This window comes from Falco rusticolus, chromosome 1, assembly GCF_015220075.1.
Source record: "Falco rusticolus isolate bFalRus1 chromosome 1, bFalRus1.pri, whole genome shotgun sequence".
Classification (NCBI taxonomy): domain Eukaryota; kingdom Metazoa; phylum Chordata; class Aves; order Falconiformes; family Falconidae; genus Falco; species Falco rusticolus.
In genome coordinates this window covers 81,523,454-81,551,241 of record NC_051187.1, presented here as the reverse complement: position 1 = coordinate 81,551,241, position 27,788 = coordinate 81,523,454, and the positions used below count along the sequence as shown (strand labels likewise).

The following is a 27,788-nucleotide window of genomic DNA, read 5'->3' as shown; positions in this document are numbered from 1 at the left end:
CCTACAAGATAAACTTCCTGTGTTTAAAAAAAAAAACAAGTTTACCATATGTAACTTTCTTTCATATGCTTTGCCACTTGCCTCTTTCTTTCTGTCTATAGCTAGGGTATAAGCTGCTAATTTAAAAATCTTACAACTGAGTTTGCCTTAAACTTTATTTCTTTGCTACTGACAACTTGCAAGAAGCAGTAAGTAGTTTTGCTAGGAAGTCTTAAGGATTATGATTATAGCTTTATACTTGAATTTGCAAATGTGAGTTACCTCTAGAAAAATTAGGATGGTTTGTGTTTTGGTAGTCTGTCTCTTACATAACTGTCCTAATGGAATTTCATGTGCAAACAGCCAGTAAGGCAGGTATCTACTTCCATGCTTGCAGGCAACAGAACTGGAAATGTATCAGTGGGGCTTATGAATGACAAACAGGTGAAAAGTACCATTTTTACTTGGGTATTGGCATACTTGGCTTTGACAATCAAGTCCCTAGTGCCACTGGGGCAGAGATTGTTTTATATTGAGTATATGGAAACCATTACAAGTAAGGCCCACATCATTTGAACTTAGGACAACATGTAATGTAAATAGTAAGACTGCACTAGTCTGTGGTTTGTTTGGCAATTCCTTAGTAGTGATGGCCTAATAACTCCTCCTGTCATCACTGGACAGAAAGCTTTTTGTCTCTGATTTTTTTGAATATGTGGATAATGGTAGAATAATTAACACTGAACGACAAATATACTGATGTTTGTAACTTTCCCTGAAGAGTTCAAATATTTTAGAAAGGTTTATGTCTACTTTTTCCGCTTGTTGTCTTTAGTTCCTGAAGTAAAGATGCTATAAACATTGTGCACTAACTCTTCCCTCCTCCCCCCACCCCCCCTGTTTTGAGCAGAAGTAAAAGTGCATGAGAATGAAGATAATACTGCCATAATAAACAATGTCATGGATGCTCACAAACTTGTCAGAAATAAGTTCTTGCCTTCTGTGCAGTCCTGGATTCAGGTGGGATAGATGATTTTTTGATTATTATTTTTTTAAAAAAGATGGAGAAGCAAGGACTGGGGTACAATAAGTATTGAGGGAGATGAAAAAGGAAACTAAGGTTGAAGAAACATTGGTGCAAGCAGAAAAAATTTCTGTTTTGATAGAGATGGACAAAAGGAGGCTACAGGAGCTATGTAACTTGTTTTGCTCTTAGATTTAGGTATGCTACCTACAGTCATACCTCTTTTTTTTTTTTTTTTTTTTTTAGATGCAGTAAACCAGGGTGTATTTGCAAAGGATAAAAGTGAAACAGCTGGGTTTTGTCAGACATGTCTATATCAGAAAAACTGTGTGTCCTTTCTGTCAGTTGATACTACTGCTCAGGAGCCTTGTGAATGGAATTTGGCTTATAGAAGGACACTCTCAGGAGATGTTTATACCAGTTGTTCATCCTTTGTCTTCAGTAGTTGCTATTAGCTTTTATATTCTAGATGAGAAAATAAGTGGTTTCATTGATTGTTACTTGTAAAATAAAGGAATTTGTGACAATGTTGTTCCATTGATTATGAAAGAAAACTGAAATTTTTTTGGCTCAGATGTCTAGAAAAAAGAATAAGAATGTTGGTTTCTTGCTTTGCAGTTATTTACCAGAGCAGGAATAAATGATGATCGACTAAGATGTGCCATTGATCTCAAGAATAAATTGGAGACTGCTATGAAGAAATACAAGGAAATGAACATTTCCTTTAAAGCAAGAAAAAGAAAAGTGGTGAGTTTGTTAAAATTCTGTTTTACTAGAGGGTACCATAACTAATGCTTAGCTTGTATACGAAAAATACACTTTCTCTTAATTAATCTGGGAAAGTTGTGGGGTTTTTTTATAGAAGTTTTATTGAAAAAGATACCAACTCAGCTGGTTGTAGCTTCACTCAAGGAAGTTGCACTAAACAATTGCAGAGTATGCCAGGGGGCTGGCTATTAGACAAACTCATGAGAGGCAGCACTGTTGTTGTCTAGGCTGGAGAAGTGGTGAAGCTGAGATTCTGTTTACTCTGAAGTTTCTTCATCTGTAACACTGTAACGTCCTCAGCTTCAGTAAACATGGTATTTACTCATGTTCTTTTACGACTTTGTCTTTTACGACACTATGCTAGTGTCTCAATTCAGGAAAGTAGTGTCTCTGCTTTGGAGCACTTACTCTCTACACTAAGCATGTCATGTGATTGAGGATATTTTAAGAGAGTTAATTGTTATATAGAACTTCAAAGTGTCGAAGTATTTCACAAATATTAGCTGCCAAAGACAGTTTTTCTAAAATATGTAAAACTTGTGAATAAACAGAGGCTGAAAGATCAAATACTTTATTCAGATCCAAAAAGGAGTCTATGGCTTGTTTATGTAGCTAAAAAGCAGAGCTGCATAATACTCATTTCTGTTGGCTGTGATCAAATGAAATTACTGTATAGTTTGACATGAAAATAAGTGGTTTGGGTCAGGGTCCAGACTAGAGTCTGGCTTAAGACTGGATTGGAAGAATTTGGTAAGGACATTATACCTTGGTCTAAATTGTGGTAGCCTTGTTTAGCCATGACTGAGTGTTGTAGACTTTGCTTTCATTGTGCAAATGAAGCTGTATCAAGATTAATTTGGTTCATCATCTTAATACCTACTGATGTACCACACCAGTCAAAAATGCCAACTCTGAATGAAAAGTACTGAAAGACTGTCTTGTCAGAGGTTTTTTTTCTCCAGTGAAATATGTGCACTACCTTTATGCAACCAACTATGAAGGAATCCAGACATCTGCTGTCATTCCTGCCATTTGCTTGACAGGACTTCATTTGCTGCACCTCTGCATGGAATATTGGTTGCTATATTTCTTGCAAGATATAAAGGACATTCCAGCCTTGGTTTGTTTTTTTTTTGTGTGTGTGCATGTGTTTAAAGTGCTATTGTTACCACTTCTGGAGATTGATCAATGCTATCTATATAAGGTTTGAAAGCTAATAAATTCCATTGTTGGGGGAAGGGGGGGGGGAAGGAAAACACGTAACAGTGCTCACAAAGAATACATTCAGAATGCAGCAATGCAGACTGAAGTATGAACTTAAGCATTGAAAACAATATATAATTATTCCTAAGGGTTTTCTCCAGTGGAAAATACCCAAATTTAGTGTTACTGCTGAGTTACTTTAAATTTATAACCTGAACATGGAGAGCTTTGGATACTGTATATATTACCTTTTATTTGCCGGCCAAATGACTTTGTTGAAACATAAAAACACAGTAAAATGAGTCTGATGGAACAAAATAAACAGCATCTTAGACTGTGATTATTAAATCCCCGTCTGTCAAATATTTGCATGTCAGCATATGAAACACTACACACAAACAGCAATGCTGAATTAAAGAAGAGCTGTATTATGTATTGTTGCTTTTGTATGTACATCCTTGTGTCATTGGAGCTATAGTTCTTGCCATGCCAAAGTTTTGCTATCTTCTGTACCATTAAATCCAAGTGAAGAAGTACTGGTAGTCTGTCCTTCAAAGCGCTGGCTCAGAGCCATCCTGTCCCGACAGGATACTATTTGTTAGCACATGGAGTCAGTGAGTGCTGTACCTGCTTATGTGTAGAGATGAGCACGCTTAAAAATGAAGGGGAGCATTTAGTAAGTACAGAGAGAGAATGTAGATAAAATTGTCTGAGTGCAGAGGGTCCTGCGTAAATTGTTTGATTTGTCATTGGTCTGTGACATCTATGCATTTGGATATGATAGCAGTTTTCCTGGCAGCTAGTGACTGCAGTACGAGGCAGCTATATTGTTAGGTGGAGAACGGGAAGGTGAATTGTTTGTGTACTTACTCATTTGGGGTGTAGTTATGATCCTGCACCATGGGCAAGCCTTACATTCAGGGAGAAAGCGGTTTTATTTTCTCAGCAAATATGAAACAGAATGATAGGGGCTTGGAAACTTGGCTTGGGGACTTGGGCTTGCCCATTCTCCTCAGGCTTTCTGATTTTTCTTTGTGCTCATTTTCTATGCTTCTGTGGTCGCTAATTTCCCCCCTTTTCATCCGTTCTATCCTGTGCTTTGTTTCTGTTCCACCTGAGGCTGGGGGGAGTAAAGGCTTTACCCATTCTCAAGCTGTGATCAAGAAAGCTGATCAAGGGAAGGGTTTAGTGAGAGACAGGGAAACTGGAGATTTATTACTATGAACACTACTATCCCCTCAATTCCGTAGAGATTTAAATTGCCACTTAAGAGGGGGAAGGTCCTGGAGTTCCTTACTGTTGCCACGTGTCATTGGTACTCTTGTTTAGCTGAGCAGTTATATGTGCACATGCTGAGATGCAAATAAGTTGTATGCATTTGGAGTAATTCTTGATGCCGTGGTTCAATGTGTCTATACCAGCAATGTAGCTGGATGTGAATTACATTGAGAAGAAGTTGGTGGTTACCTGGTCTGCTTTCACAGAAGAATCATTTGGTTGCTGCAGGAAGGTGTCTGGGTTTGGCAATCCTCGCTATTACCTCCATGCTTTCAATTGTGTTTTTGCTTAATTTTCAAGATCACAGAGCACTGGTCTGCAAGGCAGCATCCTTAGGCAATCAGAGTATGTTAGAAAATTTGCACAAATTATTTCCTGTGAAGCTTTTTTGCCTTTATCTTTGCTGAAAAATGGAACAGCTCCACTGCTTTGCAAACTACGGGAGAACTTTTTGTAGGTTTATGGAACTTCTCTTTTACAAAGTCACTTGAAGGAAAGCACAACTTTATACAGTGGAACACTTTGCCTTAAAATGGTTTATAGTGACATGAGATACAACCACCTCTTTCTTTTTGCCTCCTTGATGGTGAAGAACTCAAACCACGAGAAAGCCTTAATTACAAGGAAGGCCATCATTTTTATGTAACACTTAAACCCTGCCAACACAAGTAGGCTATGGCACTATTCTGCACTTGCCTCTCGGGAGATGTGGGAGGAGAGGGAAAAGAACAACAAAGGTTATCCTTTGTCTAGAAACAAATCCCTTGCAGCAAATGTTATAACTTAATACATCCCAGCTGCTGAAACTGTGTATTCCTTCTTCCTGTTCCTGTGCCCCCAAACAGATCAGAAATCACAAAGACATTTCTTCCTGAGCAGTTATTTTTTTCAAAGGGGAGGGGGATTGGCAAAAAATGGCAGTCTTACTTGCATTGGTCAAAGGCAATGAGTTTTTGTGTGCTTATGCAAGTTGTGTTCACTGTAGTCCAGTACTTGTTTGGGATGTGAATTGGGTGTCAGTTTTCTATAGGGAATGTATTTTGAGAGTATAGACAAGAGTTTAGAAATCCATTTTTCTGTGAATCTGAGTCTTAGCTGAATCCAGGAGAAGAGGACAGAAGCTGTAAAAAGGCTTTTAGTTCACAGTACCTGGATGCTTGGACATACCTCTGTCTCTGAATGCCTGCTGAGGATAATTTCAGTGCCCAGTAGAGGGAGTACATACTGCATGCTCAACATTTTTTTGCTGTGCCACCTTTATCCAAAACCAGCCATCATTTCGGTCTGTTTCCAGGTAAACTTACTACAACAGCAATACACCAGACACTTCGAGTTAATTCTTGACTCTGTGAGTTATTATGGAAGTACAGTTGTAATTATTGGCAGAGATTGGTGTTTAAATAGAAATTCCTGTTTCCAGAGGTTTAATTCTTCTGTAGGAATAATTTACAGCTACAATGTTCCTTTAATTATTTTTTTCTGTTTAGAAATAGTTTTGTTGATGTTTATTTTCTATTTTTAAAATACCAGATTTTGTTTCTTGTTTAGTGTTAGATTTGTAGCGGATTAGATGCAAATGATCTTGCTGTGAGAGGGCAAATGTGTACTATATTTTAAATCATGTGTGCTATCTTTGATTTACATCATTTCCCTGAAGGATTATCCATTAGGATAATACTTTGTCCTCACATTTTTAATAGAAATGTAGACCACTAGCTATATTTTGTACACTGAAAGTATATTTATCTCTTATATATATTATCTCTTATGTTATTGCCTTTGGGAAGCCATAAAAGGCTTACTACTCAGGCAGGCTAAAACTTGAACAGATAGGAGCTAGTAGGCAATATGATATGAGAAACATGCCTCTCATTTGTCTGTCAGCAGAGTGATTGTTTAACAGGCCTATTAGATTTTGAATTTTTAATTTGAAGTTGTATTAACAGCCAGGGTTATATAGTTTTTCATTAACTGTCTTCATTACGTTTTGTTTCACCTTTCCTTATCTTCTGTCAAATCTAAGCATGCACTTGGATCTTGATTTCTTCGTGTACTTAATTTTATCCATGTGAAACATCTGGTTGAATTCAATAATGCCATTAATAATTAGATTTGGAGAAGGCTGTTCTTGTGTTGTCCAGATTCTGATCTGGTCCCCAAACCTTACTGCAATACAGGTCTGATATTTTCTGAAAGAATAATGTCAGAAAATTGTTACAAATGTATATTTACAAGTTAAATATTTTCTGGTCATAATTTGGTCTTAAAATATTTTAATACATAAAAATATTAAAATTTTAATATGTAATAAATTAAGCTAAAAGCTCTACCAATTACTTGGCTGCAAGACTACTGCTGATTTCCACCAACCCCCTACCTCCCACCCCGCCCCCGTATCTTCAACTGCAGCTTGGCATTTTATTACTGGTAATGAGTTATTTCTACCTAATCATTTTGTAGCTTTATAACCAGCTCTTTTAAAAGTCTGTGTTTTAGTTAAATTAGTATCTGCTTACAAAAGTCTCACTTGGCTTCTTATTAAAAAAAAAATATCAAGGCTGTATATTTTTTTTCCTTTCTGTAGCTATAGAGAATCCAGTCCAGCTGACTGCTTTCTTGTACTCACATCCTCATTTTTTCCCCTCTTTTCCTCATTTTAGAGGAGCTTTTTCTGGGGGGTAAGTAATTGTCCTTGGTGATCTGTCACCATGCCTGAACTCACATCTGCCAAAACATACTCATACCAAAGAGCAAAAGAAACCTTTGTAAAAGAAATCTTTTCCTCAGGTGATGCTTTTAACTTGCACACAAATGAAAACTGTAACTTTTAATAAGTTGCCCTTTGAAAACCAGAAGCGTTTAATGTTGAGATTTGAATAGTAACTTGATGTTGATTGTATGTTTTCTAAAACTTAAGAGAAATATAGGAATATTTGATAATGAAATCAGCATTACACCTGAAGATGTCCTTTCTCAGATTGTATATTCAATGTATTGTGTTCATATTAAATAAGGTTTAATAACATTTGTATCATCAAAGTAGTAGCCCAGACAGCATTTAATATTTTTTTTTTTTGTCTGGATAATATTTATGAAAAAAGCTAAGTCAGCCATAACTGTAAAAGTAAACACAAAATATTTAATGTCAGACAGGTGCTTATGTTCCCTCCTTTTTAATTGTAACCATCATGTGATAATGATTTCTATTTGTGAAATGTCTCTTTTGTAATCGTTTTTCAGCTAAAAGAGCTTTCCAGGTTTTTTAAGGCTTACTAGGATGTGAGACTGATATAAAACAAAACACTGTAAAACTAACTCTCAAAACAGTACTCTTGTTAAAAGTATCTAATCAGCTAGTGTGTTTTGGGATGGGGTTTGTTTGGTTTTGTTGTTTTTCTCTTTTCTAGTGGTGAATGTTGCTGTGGTATATTGTATGCTTTGCACTGCCTATGCAGCCTGCTGCTGTTAGTTATTAAAAATATCTTGTTATGCAGATCTAGCTATGAATTCTTAAAGTTGTCACTGTGACGACCTCTGATCCCTATCTGATTCGCAGGTCGCACAATGCAATTTGGAGCTCTTCTAATAGAGTGTAAAATAAAGTAGAATGTCTCTGTCATCAAGTTAACCCTTATGTTAAGTATTTAAGTTTTTCAGGCCAAAGGGTCATCTCCCTTGATTCATCTATGAATACTTAGCAGTGCTTAATCAGTAGGTAGTAGATACAAATTTCCTTCCTGTTTTTTTTATCCATCCTACCTTACAAGGGGAAACAGTGTATTGAATACATTTGTGAAGTTCATAAATGTACATTGCAAAATGTGTATTTATAAAAATGGAAAAGAACAACATTTTTACTCCTGGAATGCATGCTAGCACATTTAAATTTAGTTGATGCAGTAATGTTAAAGTAAATATATTCACATCTAAAGATATTTGTACCTAAAATCCAGAGTCGGGAATATACGTAGGGTTATGTGTATCTTGCACAGAATATTTTGTTGACTTGTCTGTAATAAATTAGGTTTGTTTAATTGAGGTGCATATTGATCTGTTACAAGTTACTTCAGATGCTGTATTTTTAGCAAATGTGCAGTTCAGATTCATTCAAAAATATGATCATTGAAGTAAGTGGCAATTTAGTTACTGACTTTATAGTGTATGTGTGTACAGACTATATCATGAGACAGGAGCATACACGCATTGGTGGTAAATACAAAGTTTTAATAGCATTAGTTTGATCTGCTCTGAGCATTAGGTGGTAACTCATCTAATGAAGTAGGACTTTTTTGCATGAATGAGTGCTAAAGGACATCTTGTTGTATCATGGTTTAGGTAAAAATCCAATTTCCTAAAATTTCATAAAGAAAATTACTAGTAATAAGAATTTCCCCTCCTCAGCTGTAAAATTTAGCTTTTAACATGTATAGGCCCCTCAATCACAACAAAATTAAATCAGTCAAAATGTTGCCTAAAATATTTCAAGGTGTCATAGGAATGCTGTTCATAATCTCCTGGATGACTTGGACTAGCTGAAAAGTACTGGAAAACCTAAAGACGACTTGGAGGGTGAGAGGAAAAAGAGGTATCAGTGATTGACATTTGAGTTATAAGGCCATGAAAAAACTTTCTGGTCCTGAAAGGAATATAGCCTGTCCTGGACCTCTCTACAGCCTCAGAAATGGCTTTAAACAATTTCATCTGGACCAGAGTGCAGAGAACACTGTAGAGAAAAACAGTCTGGAAAGAAGGGAGGGGTAGTTCAGGTAGAATGGCTGTTCAGGGTAATACTTGTAACCTTGACAGTGACTGTACAACATCTGCTTTTTTCTTCAATAAAAAAAGAGGATTTTTCTACTGCTTTTAGGAATGGAAAACATCTCTGCTCTGGGTACATTCCTATCTGAGCATGGACTCTAACCATGAGTTCCTGTCACTTGGCTTGTAGCTTTGCTGGCTTCATCACACCTCAGTCTTTGAACTGCAAACCTTTCCTTTTACGTTAAGATAAATGAAGAACTGACTAGACACTTTACAGAGTTTCCTTACTCACAGTTATCCATGAGTTAAGAAGAAACCAGGTTTGGTTTTCAAGGCACAGGTAATGTGGGCAACGCTATTTTATGCTTGCCTTTTTGGTTAAAATTTCCTCCATTCTACAGTTCCTGAAATGATAATTTAATTCTACCAGGTATTTCTTACTGTGTGATGTAGTTACTAAATTTACTTCTTAGCAGACGGGGGGGTTGTACAAGTTACTGATGTACTACTTGTGGGAGCAGAACAGGGAAGCAGCTTATATATTTCAGTAGTGATTTTACAGTTGGCTTAAAGGTGATCTAAACACAAGCTACAATCAAGACGGGTAGTCCTCTCTCTGTTTCCTCCCCGATGATTCCCAGTGCTTGCCTTGTACCCACTCCTGTCGCAGCAGGGACCTGAACTGACTGGAACCGAATCCAGAGATTTCTGCAGCAGCATTAAGCTCAGATAGCGAGACTGTCCCTTTCAGTAACTGGGTAAACCTGGGTAATGCAGATCCACTTATGAAGGTCAGCCTTTACTTAGAGGATCCAAACTGATGGAGTGATATGAATCGCTCATCTCCCAGTGTAAACGAAAAATGGGATGAAAAAGCCATACCAGATAGTACTGTTAAAATACATTCCTTTTTGCTGTGTAATAAGGTGTGCCTGAAGTATGTACAGTAACTGCATGGGAGAAGTACATTCCTGTACTTCTAACAGTAAGATGTAACCTTTGGTTTTGTATAAATATTACACAAAGACATCAGAGGACTAATGCTGCAGTCACTCTTGATAAATCAAATTAAATATACATATCAAATGTAGGGATCAGCATAAATTTCGTAAGAGTATTTTTTTTTTATGCTGGGGAACTTTATTAGCTTTAATAATGAAGGGTAGCAGACTTCTGTTTTAGCTCTCTGGGATGTATGGAAGGGAAAAGCATTGTTAGACTTAGATCTTTGGTAGTTTAAATAGCTGTTACACCTCCCCTTAATGTGGTGGTTATTTTATGAAAAATTAGAATAATGCAAGAGAGCTTTGCCTTCTTAATCCACTTTCTTAAGGTTTAAGAATATTTATGCAACCAAGTACTGTTGATTTTGGTGGATGATAGGAGTCCAGGTAGCGAAGTATGAAAATACATCTGAGGATACACCTTGAATGGTTACTGCTAAAGAAGTACCAAACTTGCCTTGCAAACTATTACCTTCCTGAGGTAATTGTTTGTTAAATGCACCAGTTTTCCAGATTACCTTTATTTGCAGTCCTCTATGAAACTGTAAAGGCATATGCTAGTCCATTGGACATACTGGATGTACTAATATCTTCTGAACAATGATTCGTTAAGATCCAAGGGTTTTTGAACTGTCTTGCACCTTAAGACCTGCTAGTTTTTTTGAGTAAATTTTTGCTCCTTTTTATTAAAATCCTTCTTAAACTTACCTGGGACCTTAAGCCTGCTAGGGTCCATAGCTGCAATAGCTAGTAACAGAATGATGCAGGTTTTGCGTAACGTGCCCCACCACTGTTGACCTCCCAATGTACATATCCAAGTGTCTGGGTGGGATGGAGAGGGCTTTGGCATGAGTCTTGAGGAAGCCTCAAGCTTGCATCTCCGGGACTATGACAATACTCACAGACCCTGAATAGTGTACGTTGCTTTAAAGAAAAACTGGTTCATTGGGTAGTTTATATTTGCAAAACAATTTGGAGCAAGGTATGCTGGTTCTCCAGCATTGTACTTAGGCTAACTGTTGGGCTGGAATCCTTTAAGCATTTTTGCTAACTTTTGAAAATATGAAATAGTGTGAAAAGTACATTCCTAAATAAAAGTCAGCCTGGCCAAATAGCCTATGTGCTCTTGAGCAACTACAGATAGAATGAATGGTTATACTTTTACTGGTTAACATAAAATGTGGTTTCCCTGGATCACATATCTAATTTGCAGTCATCTAGGTCTGAATTTATGCTCAAATCACAGAGCAAAGGGGAAGGAGTGTATGTGGGAGGTCCCTATAAATATAACTCTCTTAGTAGTTTATGTTTTCCTTGTGTGGCACACAGCAAAACTCAGGCATGGTTCTGAAACCTGTCAAAATGCCAGCATTTATTTCCACATCACCCTGTGCTGGATAATATAAACGGATGGAAAAGGAGAAACTCATGAAAGTCCTTACATGTAAGATATGCTGTTTGACTATTCAGTTTCTATTACTGGTGCCAAAGAAATTATTTTTATCCTGTCACGTTTACACAGAATATCCCCAAATTTCAAGATGGCTGAAGTATGTTTTGTGCTGAGGTTGAATAAAAACTGTATTTGCTTAAGGTTGCCCCTTTAACTACATTCTATGGTGATAAATATTCTTGTTCCCTAACCAAAGTCTTCTGCCTCTAGAAAAATATTTAGTTGGCTTTGAGTAGATGCACATGAGATATTGGCATGGTGGAATAATTTGCAAGATCTTCCAGTGAGGGTATTAGCATATAAATAGCAGATGCAATGACGACCATCACAGCTGAGTACATTTAATTTTTAGTTTATAAGATAGAATGGATTTTTAAATGCATAGCCATCAAGCCTGCTGAAAGACAAATGAAGTTTAGAGTTCACTTGTCTGAGGATGCCTTACATCATTTTTTTTTTTTTAAAAAGGGAAACAGACACACATAAAACTGAATAAAAGTGATTTCTTGGGTGAAAAGTAATTGAGATTGCAAACCAAGTTAATTAGACCATGCAAAATTTATTTAATGATCCCAGCTGTAGTTTGCGAGTGGTGTTTTAGTAAGTGGATATGACTTCTTCATGTGCTATCTTTTCTCTTCCTTTTTCTAAAATAATTAGTAAATGCTGTGCATCTAGTCCTATAAACTGATTGCACTGTATATTTCAGTCATTTTATAACTTTAATTATGATTGCAGAGGCACAGGTTTTTAAATCCTCTTAACAGAATGTAGCAATCAATTTGTATAAAACTGGGAAAAGAACCAAAGGCTTTTCTTTACATCTTTCTAAGTGTGGTGCGGTGGGTGGAGGGGTTTTTTGCATTTGTTTCTGGTTGGGATGGATAAGCAAGGCATTTAACTGGAGCTGTGGTTGCACTGAGCTACGCTAACAGCTGGAGGCTCTTGTAGCAGTGACTCCAAAGTAGAAGGTAAGATTGCCTTTCTATGGGCATCCAATGTTTGTTTTCAGTATTTATAATAAGATGAAAAAACCCAGATGTTTCCATATTACTTTCCAAGTTTAATGAGTTAGAGAATGATTTGGTGGCACTTGTCTAGCTGAAAGAGTCGGCACTATTTTAAGTTTTTAAATGAAAATCAGGAGAATTGAGGAGACATTCTGATTACTATGAAAAAATTGTGCCAGTCTCTTTTTTTTAACTGTATTCACATATGGAAATAAATTAGGCGCAAGAATCTGGAAACTGTCTAGCTAAATCCCATTTCCTCTCACAGAGAGAGATCTAGTCAGGAATATGGTAATGTTAAAAAAAAAAACCAACCCAAACACAAACAAACATAAAAACAAAAACCCAAACCAACAGGTAGTTTAGGAAATGCATGATTAATTTAGATAAATGAATAAATAAATATCAGCATTATAGAACAGGTTGATGCTGAGCGGAAAAGCTTCCCTTCTCCTTACAACTTGAGCAGCAGTGATGGTGTAAGTAGCCTGTGATGTCTGGGAATCTGGCCTCGCTTCAGTTGGACCATCCTCTAGTGACAGAGGGACGGTAGTTCACCTTGTCTCTGATAAGCCTGCCAAACTATGTTAGTGACTTTCCTTATATCACCTGATAATTAGAAGGGATTTGAGAACAGGACTTTTTTTCCATGTTGACAGGTTATTGAGAAACAAGCAGTTGCATGACTACTTATCTTAGACATATTTAATTCTGTACGTTACAAGAAAAGCCTTACGTTGTGGTATTTATCACTTGAGCTTGCACTTTACTTCCCTTCAGATATGGCACACTAGAGATGGCATATTGCTTGTTCTATCTTGGTCTCATTTTTCTTGTTTGGAAGTTACCTAACCACTCATTCATAAAAGATTATAATTTACCAATTCTGCCACTCAAAATGTTGCCTTAAATATTAATTTCTTCTGATTTAATTTTGGTTTGATTTTTATTTTTTTTAATTGATGGGAAAAGTTTGCCTGTGATGGAAACATAGATAATAAGTAGCTGAGCTTTTGTACTGTGTCTGTAGAGCTTGCTTTGGAGGTCTTTTCATGTTGGAAAAGTGGAGTCAAAAAAAAAAAACTTTTCTGGCTAATAACATTGCCCATGAACTCTCCTCCTTGCTATAGAAAGGGAATGAAACAAAACAGCACAAATGGGATGGTTCTGAAGAAGTACCACTGGAACGAAGTAAACTGAGATGTAACTACCCACTACCACTGTGCAACTTCTTGAATTTCCACCAGTAAATGACTTTAACATTTTAAAGTAAAAAGATAACTTATTTATCTTGTTAAAGATTATATCAAAATAAAGACTTTATGTCTATTTGAAGGGAAAAGGGGACTTAATTCCTGATAGTTAGCTAAGCAGTTAATTTTTTTTACACGAAATCTAAATTTAATAGAATACCCCAGGGAAATTCAAGGGTGTGAACAATAAGCATAATATTTTATGAAAATGACCCCCATATTTAAAATCTGGCATTATATGTTATGCATTGTAGCACCAAGTCCACATCTACCTTTTAGAAAATTAAAACACATAAATTCTGTTTAGTGTTTGATATGTGCTGCACTAGCTGAAAGCCATAATGCCCCTAAAACCTTGGGTTGCTTTTCACCTTTCATAAATTCCTGGGTAGATTCTATACAAAAAATAATTTTCAGCTCCGTGGCTCATTGTTATTCAAACTTGATTGATTGTCATCATTTACTCAGTGAGGAAGTTAAGTGCTCCTGTCATTTCCGAAGAGTATAATTGGGACGTTTCACAGGTCAGCGGTAGTGACAGGTTTCCCTTTTGATTAGTGTTAGACTGATAACAAAAATTACAGTTTCCTATGATTAATGTTTTCTATAGTACTTGAATGCACAGTTCATGGATTGTCCCTAAACAAAGTGAATTTGCATCTGATTATGCCTTTTCTCCGTCAGGCTTTTCACATGCTTTGAAGTTTTAGACGATGCAGGTAACACAGCAAAGTTGCTTCTAATGCAGTTTTGAAGCTGAGGGTTAGTGTAGCCCACTGAATTTTAGTATGTTAATGTACAGAAAGCTACATGCCTCCAGCGACCTGTGAGCAAATTAGGAGAAATTAAAGATAGTTCTCTTTTGCTTTCTTTTTTAATCCTCTGAGATATGCCTTGCACATAAGTACTTGTATTATACGCGCTGATATTTCAGGTATAATCTGGCTGTTTAAGTTAAATGATCAGTCTTAACTGAGTTTTCTTTCTCTTACTAGTTTGATGTTATTTCTCGATTCCTTAAACCTGTTGCTGTGTATTTGTTTGCAGACTTATTTTGAGTGAAAACTCAGAAATACACTCACGTTATAGAACAGGGAAAATAATTACAAAGTTAGCTTCTACATTATGGCACAAAGTTGGAGACTAAGATCATCCATGACAAGTTTTAGCTTGGTGAAATCTTTTTTTAATAGCTAAATGAGAAATGAAACTGTAGTATGGAAAATACGATGTTGCCCTCCTTCTAGCTGGAGAAATAAGAGTGGATGTTTTTTTTCTGAATGTAAGCTGCCCCTAATAAATAAAAAGGGGATGGCAACACCAGCAGGATTTCGAAACCAAAATACAAACAAACTTCTCTTCAATCTCTGGCCGCCTTCTGTTGTGCAGAGTATAAAATCTGATGATGTTTTTCTTTCTAAAGGCCATTGGGAAGGTCTTTCAAAAGTTGCCGTTTAACACAGATGTTCTTATTTCATGTCTAGTGCCATGGTGAGTTTGTGATTAGTGATAGCAGCAGATTCTTTGCATTGGAACTCTGGTTTCTGCTGTGGAGGTCAGATTCAGCATGCATCTGTCCTGGCCATACCAGGTAGGGCCTGAATTGCTTCTTTCTTTTGGATGAGGAAAAAATATTGCAGTGGGGAAACAAAAAGTAAACTAGGGTGTAGGATACTTCAGCATAGCCTGAAGGCTGGCGGCTTGTGAGATAGTGATAACTGGGCTGAAGAGACTACATTGTCGTTGTTACCTGTCTTTGGCAGCAGTGTACTTATAAGCATGGTTGTGCTGAGACTTTATTTTAAAATGAAGACTAAATCAGTGTTTTCTGGTAAGAATGCAGTAGTGATTCTCTCTGTTTCTCAGGACAGTATGGGTTTTTCTCTTCCTCTTTCTCATTATAACTGCAGCTTTCTTAAATCAGTCACTTTTAAACAAAGGGGAAATAGTACTTCTAACTTGCACGATCCACTCATTATATGTTAAAGTATATTGATATGTGTATTAATATTAATTAATGTTCTTTATTAGAAATTAGTTCCATCCAGCTTGCAAGTAACACTTGACAAAAAATAAATGCTGATATTTTTAAAATTTATTATTAATTTTAAATTTTTAACTAGGTTCAATAAACCAAGATAGGTTTCTAGTTTTTTTGGCTTCAGAGTATATGTATGATTTAAAGGAACTCAGCTGTGACATGAGATTAGAGTAGTGAATTAAATTGGCAAAATTCTGCTGCAGGCAAAACCTGCAGTATCCTCTGGTGCTTGTAACAATGAGTAGTTGATATAAATATCAATGTAAGTCAGTTGTAGTAAGAGAAGTAAAGAACAAGAACATGGCTGAAAACAGTAAAAATTATGCCATTCCTTATCTATTGCTTTGGCTTGCTGCAGTGAAGTTGAAAAAAGTGATAGCCTGTGGTAAGGTTGGTCGTAGTGGATATTCCTTATTTCCTAGACTTGTAAAGTGCATGGCAAACATACAGTAACGTGCTAATTACGTTGTTGTTAAGACTGGGTAGCTCTCAAGATGGGCAAAGGAAATAAAGTATAGAACCTCCGTCATAGCTGCCTTTTTAGAGTAGTTGGCATTTGTTATTTTAAAGTTCTGATAGTACAGGCCGTGTCTAACGTGGCACAAATTCTTCTGGCTTATGCATAGATGAAAAATTAATTTTCATTATGGAACAAGCTTAGAAAAAAATGTAGAGACTGGCTGGCACATATACAGTAGTAGCTAGCTGAAATGATATATAGGAAGCCACATATGCGGATGAATTACACAGGTTAGTTGGTAGGAACTCCATTTTTATTTTTCAGCTAGTCATAAGTACTCAATTTCAGACTGCAATATAGACCAAGTGCACACTTTATAAAAGAAAGCATTTTGTTGGTCTTGAGCATTGTAATGTGTACAGTCTAATGGTATGAAAGGTTAAGGTGTACTGAATTAGTTAAATTAATGTAATAAATTATTTTCAGTGCTGTTGTGAAGAAACAGTAAACACTGTAGTACACAGATCTGAATATTCTTACTGTGGTCAGTGTGGCTTGCCAGTTCCGTCACCTTCTCCTCCTGTTTGCCTGCTCTGGTTTTGAGCTTTTAAACAATTTGTGATGCTATTTAAAATGTCACAGACTATTTGGGTGCAGCTAAATGAGTGAAGTCAACTAAAGGAGAAGAGATAAGGCTATAATTTGCTCAAAGTCAAAATCTTAATGTTATGTTAGAGATATTTGTTTTGGCCTTATTGTGTAGCTTCACACTTTCTCAGACTTCACCAGCTGCATGTGTTCTAATGGATAAAAGGGCTTTGAACAAGCCCTTAGGATACAGTATGGCTTTAGAGATAAAATGTTAAGCAAAGGCCTAATCTTAAATAAAGATTAAATATGTAATTAGGAAAATACTCTTGACACAGAGCGGTGTCGGTAGGGCTATCAAGACATCTGTGAAATACTTTCAATGTGAAGGGAAATGGGAAATGAAAAGCAGTCTTCATATTTAAAATAAAATAAAAACAACTGAAATATCTCTGTAGATGAAAGCCTTGGATGATGATGATGACAGTGAGGACGACGATGAATTTGTGGAGGTCCCCGAGAAGGAAGGTTATGAGCCTCACATTCCAGACCACCTGCGTAAGGAATATGGTGAGTTTGCCCAGCTGTGACAAGCTTTATCCCTGCATGTTACTGCTGCACTAAAGTAAATAAACAGCCATTCTGAAGTAATAAAGTGATCAGCGGTGTGGGTAATCTCTGACTGCTATGAGGAAGTCATTACATAGATATGGGAACAGCGATTGGCTGTAGATAAACAAATACTTTCTAGGAGCAAAAGCAACTGAGATGAGAAGCTTATTTCATTCCATCATGTTCCACTGTACTTTAGAGCTCGAAACAACCCTGTGTGTGTTTATAAGTGTGCTAAATGCATACTCCGAGCCAAGGGATTGCAAAGTAAAGCTGTAAATGAGCCTGAATATTAGAAATACTGGTAACAGTCTGGTGAGATGGGATAAGGTTTTCTATCACCTGCATTAATAGCCGTTGGAGATCCACAGCGACTTCCTCCCATAGGGTGGCCAACTCACGGCTCAGAAAGAAGGCTTTTTTTTGTTTGGGTATTGCTATCAGAAGATATTAAATGAAGCTCAGACTTCAAGTGCAGAATTACAGCCACTGAACACATACCAGATGACAAGATACGATCTTGCCTTCTTTTAATGCATTCTAAAGATTATTTTTTTTAAATAAAGATATACTTATAACATGTTTTTGTGAAATTGAGAGGGGAGTTGCTGAGGAAAGTTCAACTTAAGTAATTAAATTTCAGTGCACTATTCCTTGCCCTTTGCACATCTAGCTTATTAAGTGTCTGTGGCTTTGCCTCTGTGTAGCACTTTGTATTGTAAGATTCAAAAGATTTCAGTACATTTTAGAGGAGAGGGTAGCTGCCATCGCATGGAAGTTAATCTTGGACACTGTAATAAGTTTCTTACTCCTACATTTCTCCATGAGTATTTATGTAAGACTGGGGCTGTGTTATGCCTTTTTCAATCCTGTTCATGCTTATTTTTAACTTATCTGTGGTTTCCATCGTAAAAGTCAGGCTGCAGCTATTACCTGTGTAAGCCAAATGTCTCTTTTTGCTGAAGAGGTGTGTACCTGTGTAAACCCAAGATGATGTAGCTCAATTACTTTTTTACTGTCTTCTGCCAACAAATTTGGCTACAGACAGTGAAAGGTGATCAGTAGTGATAACCTGTAGTGGCTGGGGTCAGCTCAAGGATTTGTCCAGGTGTGAAGTCCTGCTAGTGCCTCTGTCTATCCCACCTAAACTTAACCTACCAGGACAACCTGGGAAGTAAGGCCTGCATTGGTTATCTGTGTTCCTTACCTAATGACTTGGCAGCAAGTCCAAGTGGCTAGTTCCAGTTTGTTTGAAGGAGCTATATGTCTTCATTCCTCCATGCCTTTAAAGTCAGTGGAAATTAGTGACTCTGTAGAGGACTGAGATTAGTGCCCTAGTGAGCAGGTAGCTGCAATGTGGTTTGGCATGACTCTGAGCATATGTGTTGCTTGGAACAGTCTGTAGGCACTTACTTTGTCCAACCAAGAGTTGGGGAAGGTGAAGTGGAACGGGCAGTGTTGAGATAGGGAAATGGGAAGTGGAAGTGTGTGTTAAACAAGAACACAGAACAGTGATGAAGGGCTGCAGGACACAAATGCAGGAATGGGACAGTTTTTTATTTTTTCTTGTTTGTGGTAAAAAATGTATTGTGATAAAACTATACCAGTATATGTTGGCTATCCCGACTACCTCAGTCTTGCAATAAATACTGGATAAATTCTAATTGTTGCTAACAGTGGGACTTTCGGAATACAGTGAGAGGGGTGGCAGTCACCCCAGACAGTTGAGAAAAGCTTCTCATGCTTATGTGGCTAATGGAGTCCAAAAACATTGGTAGTGTAGTAAATGAATGAGCAAATGAGGTTAGTTATTAACATAGCTATGGTTGTTCTTTGGATATTTTTTTTCCTTGCTTTGTTGGTATTTGTTGTACCAAAACTGGTATTTTCTTAATACTTCCAGGTGCTGGAACTTGTTTTCCTTATCTCTAACAGCAGCCTGATGAATCCTAACATGCAAAAGTTCTGTTTGTACTTGCTAACTTCCACCGGAAGTGAAATGTATGCGTATCTTCACTTTCCTTCCCTGTCTTCCTCGTGGACACACATATTTTTTAAAATAAAGCAGCTTACCACCCTTTGTACTACATTAACACAGTACTTTGCTCCCATTTGAATTCCTTTTCATGGAAAAGGACAAAAGAAGAAGCCTACTATCTACTCAAGGATACTTTAAGAAAAAAATCTGTATAAAATGGATTAAGAAATTTCTAATTAGTATTTAAACTATTGCTGATAGGAAAATACATTATAGTGAAGAAGCCAATCAATCAGAAAACAAAACCTCTTATTTTGTATACATCTAGTTATGTGGGAGATAATGGTCATGCTTGGCTGTTCTTTATCTAATGTGTTTGTTTAAAATAGCGTTTTGAAAGAAGTGCACCATTCTTAAAGTTTCTGAAGTCATTCAGCTGTTCTTGCAGCCATTTAGAATTACTATGTAAGCTCCCAGTGCAGGACAATCTGAAAACAATTCAGAATTGCTGAAAAGAATTCAAGCAGTCTTGGAGTCATAGAACGGTTTGGGTTGGAAGGGACCTTTAAGATCATCTAGTTGCAACCCCTGGTCTTTTTAGCATGTGCTTTCTTGTCTTCTCTGTACTTAGATGTGTTTCTGGACCAACTGGTTGGTTACTAGTTCAAAATCTATCTGAGAAGCTGATATGTAACTATTGCATAAGCCAGCTGATTTATGTGTAAGTACTTCACGTCTGCATGAGGAAAATGGAGAACTCTATTTGCTCTGCTGGATTCTGTTCTGCATGTGTTTTTAATACACAAAACAAAATAAGCATCCCTTTGGCACATTTTGTTTAGAAAAGTGAATTATCATATTAAAATACACAAGAATATATTGACCTCATAGTAGCACATTATCATTGAGAGCTGGCTGTGTTTAGACAGCCACCTGTCTAATTAAATATGGTACTTTGTTCCATGTGCAAATGCAGGTATCATAGCAGTGACTTAAGCTTTATCTTAATATCATTCAGGTAGGATTTTGCTACATTTCTTTAGTTCATGAGGACTCCAAGCTAAGAAAATAAACCTCTGTGAATGTGAAATGTTCTAACTGGAACATTAAGCCTTCCATGTAAAATAAAATCTGTTATGTGGAAGGCATGAACAGTTTAAAACTTTTTCCCTGTGTTGTTACTTTTCCTGAACAAACTAGGAAAAGTGAACAGCTCCTCAGATTAACATTTTATAGCAAACGGGAGAAACAAAGTTGTAAAACATGACTATGGAAATGAATTGAAATGTGACTTTTAAATTATTGATTTAAAAGTCACTTTATTCCCTTTCACTTCTCTTAGGAAAATGGAAGTATCCAACCAACAAAGTAAATTTCAAGCTGAGATGCTATTTCTGATGATGCATACATTTATTTGGTTCTCCTGAGATCTGAAAAGTTTGGGAAAAAAAAATTAGACAGGAAGTCTTGTATGCATAAGTATAGACATGTGCAGTTGTATTTGTATATATGTAGTTGATGATATCAAAATTGATGATGATATTTAATATATAAATGAACTGAGCATAGGTACAGTTTGGGTGGAGGGAGAATTGAACAAGTCAATTTAAATCTCCATGTAGAAGATGAAATGTAAATTTGTTAAAAGAATTTAGGTGATTAGATAACTGAAGTGTGAAGATATAACCCATTAGGGGTGTCATGCCAAATTAGCATTACCAGACTTTTAACGACTTCCCATTTGTATAATCCTTATTTACACTTGCACCTGGTGTCTGCAACAGACAAGAGACTGGCCATCCTGTGGTACCACAGGGCCATTTAAAATACATTGCGTGGCTAAAGAGAAATACTGGGCTGAAAAAGAAACAACACTGTAAAAATAATTTCCATAGGATTACTCTGGTTCTCAGCACTCTTCACCTATGTTGCTTATAGACATTGAAGAGGAACGTGCCCTTGTATGGCTAGTATTGCTAACCTCCTAAAAATTGAGGCATTATTCATTTAAAAGAAAGCTTTATGGGGAGATAAAATACTGTTTGCACTTGAGATTTCCCATATTGCAGACTTCGCTGGTCAGCTGTCGGTTGCATTGGCTTAAAGCCTTAAGATGGATAAGGTAAGGGGTGGAACTGTGCAGTTTCTGATGTTGTTCTTGTGCTATGGACAGAATTTGGTGCTGGTGCCAGGATGAGATTCCTTCCGGCCCTTTGGGTGGTCTTGACATAGCTTGTAGCTGAGCTCTGAACTGCATAGGAAGTGATCAGTTTTGAGATAGGCTTTTCCACATAAAACCAGAACAATTCTAGGATCTAGTTCAAAGCAGCCACCTCCAGCAACTGTTGTCTACTAACGGGTTTTATTAATGCATAATTTTTGTCTGTGTCTCAATGCATGCATTCATGAACATACTTATACGATACTACATTGAGGTACAGGGAAGATCTATTGCCGTTTTACAAGTCATGACATGAGGAAGTCATCTGACTTGAGAATATTAGCATGGAAGCAGTCTACTGGTTATCAGGTTTCAGCCTTATCCAAAATTATATAAAAAGTTACTGTACAATCAAGAGCACAAACCATTATTTCAAATCTGGTTAATCAGATTTTGTCTTGTATTTGAGCCTTAAGCCAAAATGTTTTTAGGTCCCTGACAGCTACTTCAGCCATTCACATTGCATCTTAAATCCTGCCTGGGATTTCTTTCATATTGGGATCAAAGCTGCATTTCTGAAATCCCAAGGGCTAGTTCTGCCCATTTCAGAAATTCTTCCCTCTTCCCATCAGAGTGATGTGCCTTTGTGGCTTAGATGTCCCCACACTGCTTTTCCTAATCTGATGGTATCTGGGCCATGTCTTTTCTATGTGTTAAGTAGCTGCTTTTTTTTTTAGTATGAAATGTCATAGCAACATGGGAAAGAAGGCTTATACCCTGGTTGAACAAATAAGGTGTAAAACTAAGACTGTTTCCATAGGAGAGAAGTTGCCACCTGTTTTTTTACATAGAATTGGGAGTGCTTCAGACTACACAAGCTATTCTAGTGCAGCTATTACTGAGCATTTTAGAAACAAGAATAAGATTGCTCTTGAGACCATTAAAGGTGTGGGGGTTTTATAGCTTTTGCATCTTCTTTGAAGCCTGTGTTAGAAATAACAATAAAATACTGCATAGACTAATGCATGATGCCGTCTTCAGATTTGAAGCAATAAAAATCGTGTTTTGGGGCATTTATTCAGACAATTGCACTTGTTTGTATTGACTAGGTACATGCTACTCTGCACCTAAGCAGCAGACTTCTCTGTATATTGTTTTTGAAAGTTTTGTTCTCTCGACTGGTGTCCATCAAGACATGCAGAGGACACACCGATTACAAGCAAAGTTGCCTCAGAAATGTGGAATATAATAAAATCATCATTGCAGATTAAAAAATAGGAAAAATAATCACCAGTTTATTGGAATCGGATTCTTTTATTTGCTACAGATAAGATTTTCTAAATACTTTTAAACGTTTTCATTTGTGTGGTCAAGTATTAATGTTTCATCTGTGCCACACTGAGAACAATTACCCTAAATTTGAAGCCTTGCATGTTATCTAACGACATGTGTTGATGTGTAGCTTCACTATGCCAACTCTTTCTTAGCTCTATCTACTTCATTTTTGATGCAGGAAGTAGAAAAAGTGTTTTCAGTTACTATGTACGACACTAATGTGCTCTTTTATCCTCCATCTAAATGAAGTTTCTCCCATAAAGACTGTTTTGCTGTTTTATACAACAGATTTAAAGCTAAACATGGCAATGCATAGGGCATGTATGCAGATGTTAACAAGGTGAAGTAGAAACCACTTGTTTTGACCTGTGGCAAAATGATGGCTTTCATACTGGTCTTTTTTCCTCCAAAGAAGACTAACAGAGATTTGGTTAATACAGAATGATTAGCTGTTGATTTTACAGTTAGGTTTTCCTCTATTCTGTGGGAGTTTTTTTAATAGTACGCATTAAAATCTTCTGGAAGTAATGGGGGAAAAGCAGAGATCTTTGGTGTTGACTTCACATCCTGAACTATAGAATCTAAACACCTGTGAAATGCTCGGTGAAAGTTTTTGTTTTCAGTGCTTATTACTCTTTTAGGAAAATACTTCTAGTTTTCTGTTGGTAGGATTGATTAGGGTTCCCTGGTGTGAGGCATACTTTGAAAAACTTACTAAAAGTAATTTTGTAATAGCTTTTGAAATGGTAGGGTGTTGATCAAGTCTAGGCTTCTACAGGAGAGAGGGAGATTATTACGGCAATGACCATGAAGTAGACTTGACTCAAGGATGACTCAATGCAAATAAGAGAGCAGAATTGTGTGATTGATACAGCAGTTTCTGTTGCTAATGCGTAGCTGTATTTCATACATAATGTAAGGTGGGTTTATTTGGGGCGAGATTGTCTGAAGAACAGTTTGGCCAATTGTTTTCATCAGCTATAGGCCATAAGCATGTGCATCACCATCATTAAACAAATAGCTAGTACTTTCTTAGCATATACAAGTAAAGTATTTAATTATGGGTTTATAAGTGATATTGCCTCATTACATTGGCATGCGTTGAATATATCTGTATATGGACAAACACATAGAATCATAGAATTGTTTAGGTTGGAAAAGACCTTTAACATTGAGTCTAGCTGTTAACCCAGCACTGCCAAGTCCACCACTAAACCGTGTCTCTGAGCACTACATCTACACGTCTGTTGGGCAGAACTTTACCCAAACAAGCATTAAATCCTCATCCCACCTCCTAAGACTTTTCCCTGCTGTCTTGGCAAGCCACTGAATTTTTGTGAGTCAGAAATAATGATACCTCTTCACTTAGCAGCATGAGAGTGCGGAAAGGAGAATATTGCTTGGCAACACTAAAACCCTACCAAGCTTCTATTAATCATGGATTTCTGAACCTGCTTCTCCTTTGTGTGCTTTATCATCATGTTCACAGTTGTTCTATATAGCTACACTTAGGTCAATAATTTAGTAAAACTTATTATAATGCAGTATTTGGAATGAAGATAACTTTGCACACTTACAAAAAACCCCATGATTAACACTTCCAATAAAATACTGCTGCATCCGCGTGGAAGTATTGACTGTAGATATTTCTTCTGATGCATCCTAATCAGTTGATCGTGCAAACTCTCCTTACTTTCAGGCAGGATCCTTCTATGTAAGTAAGGAACCCAGAAAATCTGACAGGATGTGGGATATATATTGGATTGGTACTAAAATTCTTAGAAATTAATAGCCATTGCACAGGATGTCGATACACTTCCGAGTAGTTTGCAGCAGTAGTATACCTCATAGGAACTATGCAATGGCCAGGGACTGCTAAATAAGCAAGAAGTTTAAAAGATCAGGCAGTAAAGTGTAGAAAGGTTTTAACCCAAACTCTGCTGCTTTAATTTATTCTGATTCTTAACTATGATAGTAGAACAACAATAAATAGTGTTAATTAATGAGAGTTAACATTATAACAAATTAACATATTCTGTAATTCCAGTAAGCCAAACAAAGTTTTTATGTAATGTTAATGAACTCTTCTAGTTAACTAACATAGTTATCTTTTTTTCTTTAATTTGAATTTCCCAAGTAGAACTCTAAAATTTTAGATCAACATTAATGAGCATAGCTGCATTCAAAGGCTCTGGGGACTCCTTATTTTGATTGTTTAAAATACTTGATTATAAAATACCCTTTGACAACTCTTAAAGTAGTGTCATTTATACAGAAGTATTAATATGTACAGTTGTCCATGTGATAAGTTGCTTTGAATGCACACACAGCTTGTGTGCTGTGAGTATATTTGCTAAAGCCACCTCTGGCATTTCAGCATCCTCCCCCAGCAGCTGCAGACAGCGATTTGTGTGGTGGCGTTCAAGGGTGAGATAAGAAACTGTGTCTATCTAAAATTAAAGAGGAAGTTTTCTACCACAATAAAAGGTAAGACTTTTAGTCAGTATTGTCCCTGTATGAATGCTTCTAAGGTTTTGTTCATAACAGATATTTTTTTATTAATTTTTCCCCTCACTTTAGAGTTCTGTGTAGATGAAGTGACACTAATAAGAAAAAAGATATTTTTTTTTCAAGTTAGAGACAGATTAAATTTGATCCTAATAAAAAAAAAAAACCACAACAATCAAAACTGACTATTAATTCGTGATGTCTTCATAAAGATCAGTTATCTGTTAGGGCTGACATACAATTCAAAACTCTATTCCTTATGAGCAGCAAAACCTTTAGAGATAATGAAATCTTCCTCTTATATGAACACCTACGTTAATTTTGTTCACACACACATTTGTGCACGGAGGAGTATAGCAAAACTGATTCTGAAATGCTGAAGCTGTTCAGAAGCATTGCCCCACACATTGACTTGAACCCCCTGGTCTGCAAGTCTATGTGAAGCAAGTTTTGCAAAATTCTGTTCCCTTAGCAGTAAAGCTTACTGCACTTACTGAGTTAAAATACATGCAGGTTTTTTTCATTGCAAGCACAGTAGAGGGTAAGTGCGGAAATACTGTACCTGAACTGCTGGGTTTTTCTGGCTGTCTTGGAGAATGTCTGTACTAATATAAATGGCATATATTTGGCTTGACTAAGATTCAGCAAATGGGAAACCGAAACTATTATCATTTTTTCAGGAAAGTTGAAGTCCATAATACTTGTTTATATTCTATCTCTGTTTTTTCTATTAAACTTAAGTGAATCTGAAGTAGCTAGATTTCGTCTAAATCCACACAGCTGAGGAAACCTGTGCTTGCTCTTTCTCTGAGGGGCTTTTATCTCCCCCTAATCCCACCATTTCTGTCAGGACATAATCTCTTTCTCAAATTTACATTTTAATTACAAGGCCAGCTGAACTAGCTAAAATCAATAATGTCAGCATTCAGCAACCTAACTTCAGCTGAAACCCCAGCCTCTCTCTTTCCTTCTATCGATTTATCTTGTGAACACGGTCTACTTTATTGCTTCAGGCAAATAGGTGCCATTTGGTCAATTTAAACAAAAAAGGGGATTTGAACATTTTTATGATTCTTTCTAAAAGCTGCTATCGGAACAATTTGAACCCAGGTACTGTAGCTGTGTTAAATAAGACACACAGAACAGAATTCTGAGGAGGAATTTGACTTCTAAAATGGTGCTTAATGTCATCTGTCTTAAAAAACAAAACAAAACAAACAAACAAAAAAACCAAAAAAACCCCACAACCCACCCTGATATTGGATACCATTCAGCTAGGGCTGTCTGCATGGTGACTCTTGTCTATATCTTGTTAGGAAAAACTAATTTTATAAACAAGTATTCTTTAAAAAAGTGCACAGTAGAGGTGGTGTTACTGATGTCGTAGTGTATTTACTTTCAGCCATTTTTCTGTTAATGGTTTAAAATAAGAAATCAATGGGAAAATATTTTGTTCTTGTAACTTAAGAATTCCTGTATTGATCTTTTAGATGTGATTTTATCTATCTAAATGTCACATTGTCTGTTTATCTCTCTTGCCGTTTTGGTGTGTTGCTGACTGCTTGTCTCTGCTGTTCCTCTCCTCCCCCTGCCCTTAACCCCCCCACCCCCAAATCAGTGTAGTGAATGAGCAATCATGCTTTCTGTAAACAAAATAGGAAAAAATTAGAAAAAAACCCCTAGGATTCTCTGAGAACTTTTAATACATATGGACATATCTCTCTGAAGAGGAAAAAAGGTAGCACATTCCTGCTATCTTCTGACTTTGAGACAATTTATAAATAGTACCCATACAAGTGCTCTCAAAACCATTGCTTTAAACAATGCTTTTCAGAAAGGTATTCTTTAAAAAAAAAAAAGGCAATTTAACATGCTGAATACATGTAGGCAATTCCTCATTACAGATACAGTCTATCACATATTTTTGTCAGCTGACATTGTTCATGCCAAATAGCCTGTTTATAACTGTTTCTGTCATAGAAGGAAATTTACTTTTCCAGAACTTGGTAATTCTAAGGTGTGGTTATAACAGTCTTTTGGGTTAATTCTGTTTGATACAAAGCACCCGAGAAGAGCTTTTTCCCTTTCTAGCCTATGACAGGAGCTGAGATTAAGTCCTATCCTGCCCCCTTTCTAGATATATAAATTCAAGATTGCTCCCTCAATGTTTTATTGAAGTGCCGTTAAAAAAACATTTTTGTGGAGGCACTATTATCCCTCTTGAATGGCAAGTCCACAGCCTTATAAGTGTCATGAGATAAATACCTAGGCTAAATAGTGAAATAATTTATCTGCTTAGTTCCATCTATTATTCTTAATTGTCATCTCATATGGTTTGGGTTGGAAGGGACCTTAAAGATCACCTAGCTCCA

The 27,788-nt window shown here is 36.6% G+C and overlaps 1 protein-coding gene across 2 annotated transcripts in view; it reads left to right on the top strand.

Moving 5' to 3' along the window:
- Nucleotides 1-27,788, top strand: part of UVSSA (UV stimulated scaffold protein A) — a 58,484-nt gene that overhangs the window by 7,114 nt on the left and 23,582 nt on the right. For both annotated transcript variants that reach the window (XM_037386842.1, XM_037386833.1), the window contains exons 5-7: nt 890-999; nt 1,622-1,750; nt 17,281-17,392. In XM_037386842.1, coding sequence (XP_037242739.1) covers nt 890-999; nt 1,622-1,750; nt 17,281-17,392 — 351 coding nt within the window. The remainder of the gene's footprint in view (nt 1-889; nt 1,000-1,621; nt 1,751-17,280; nt 17,393-27,788) is intronic.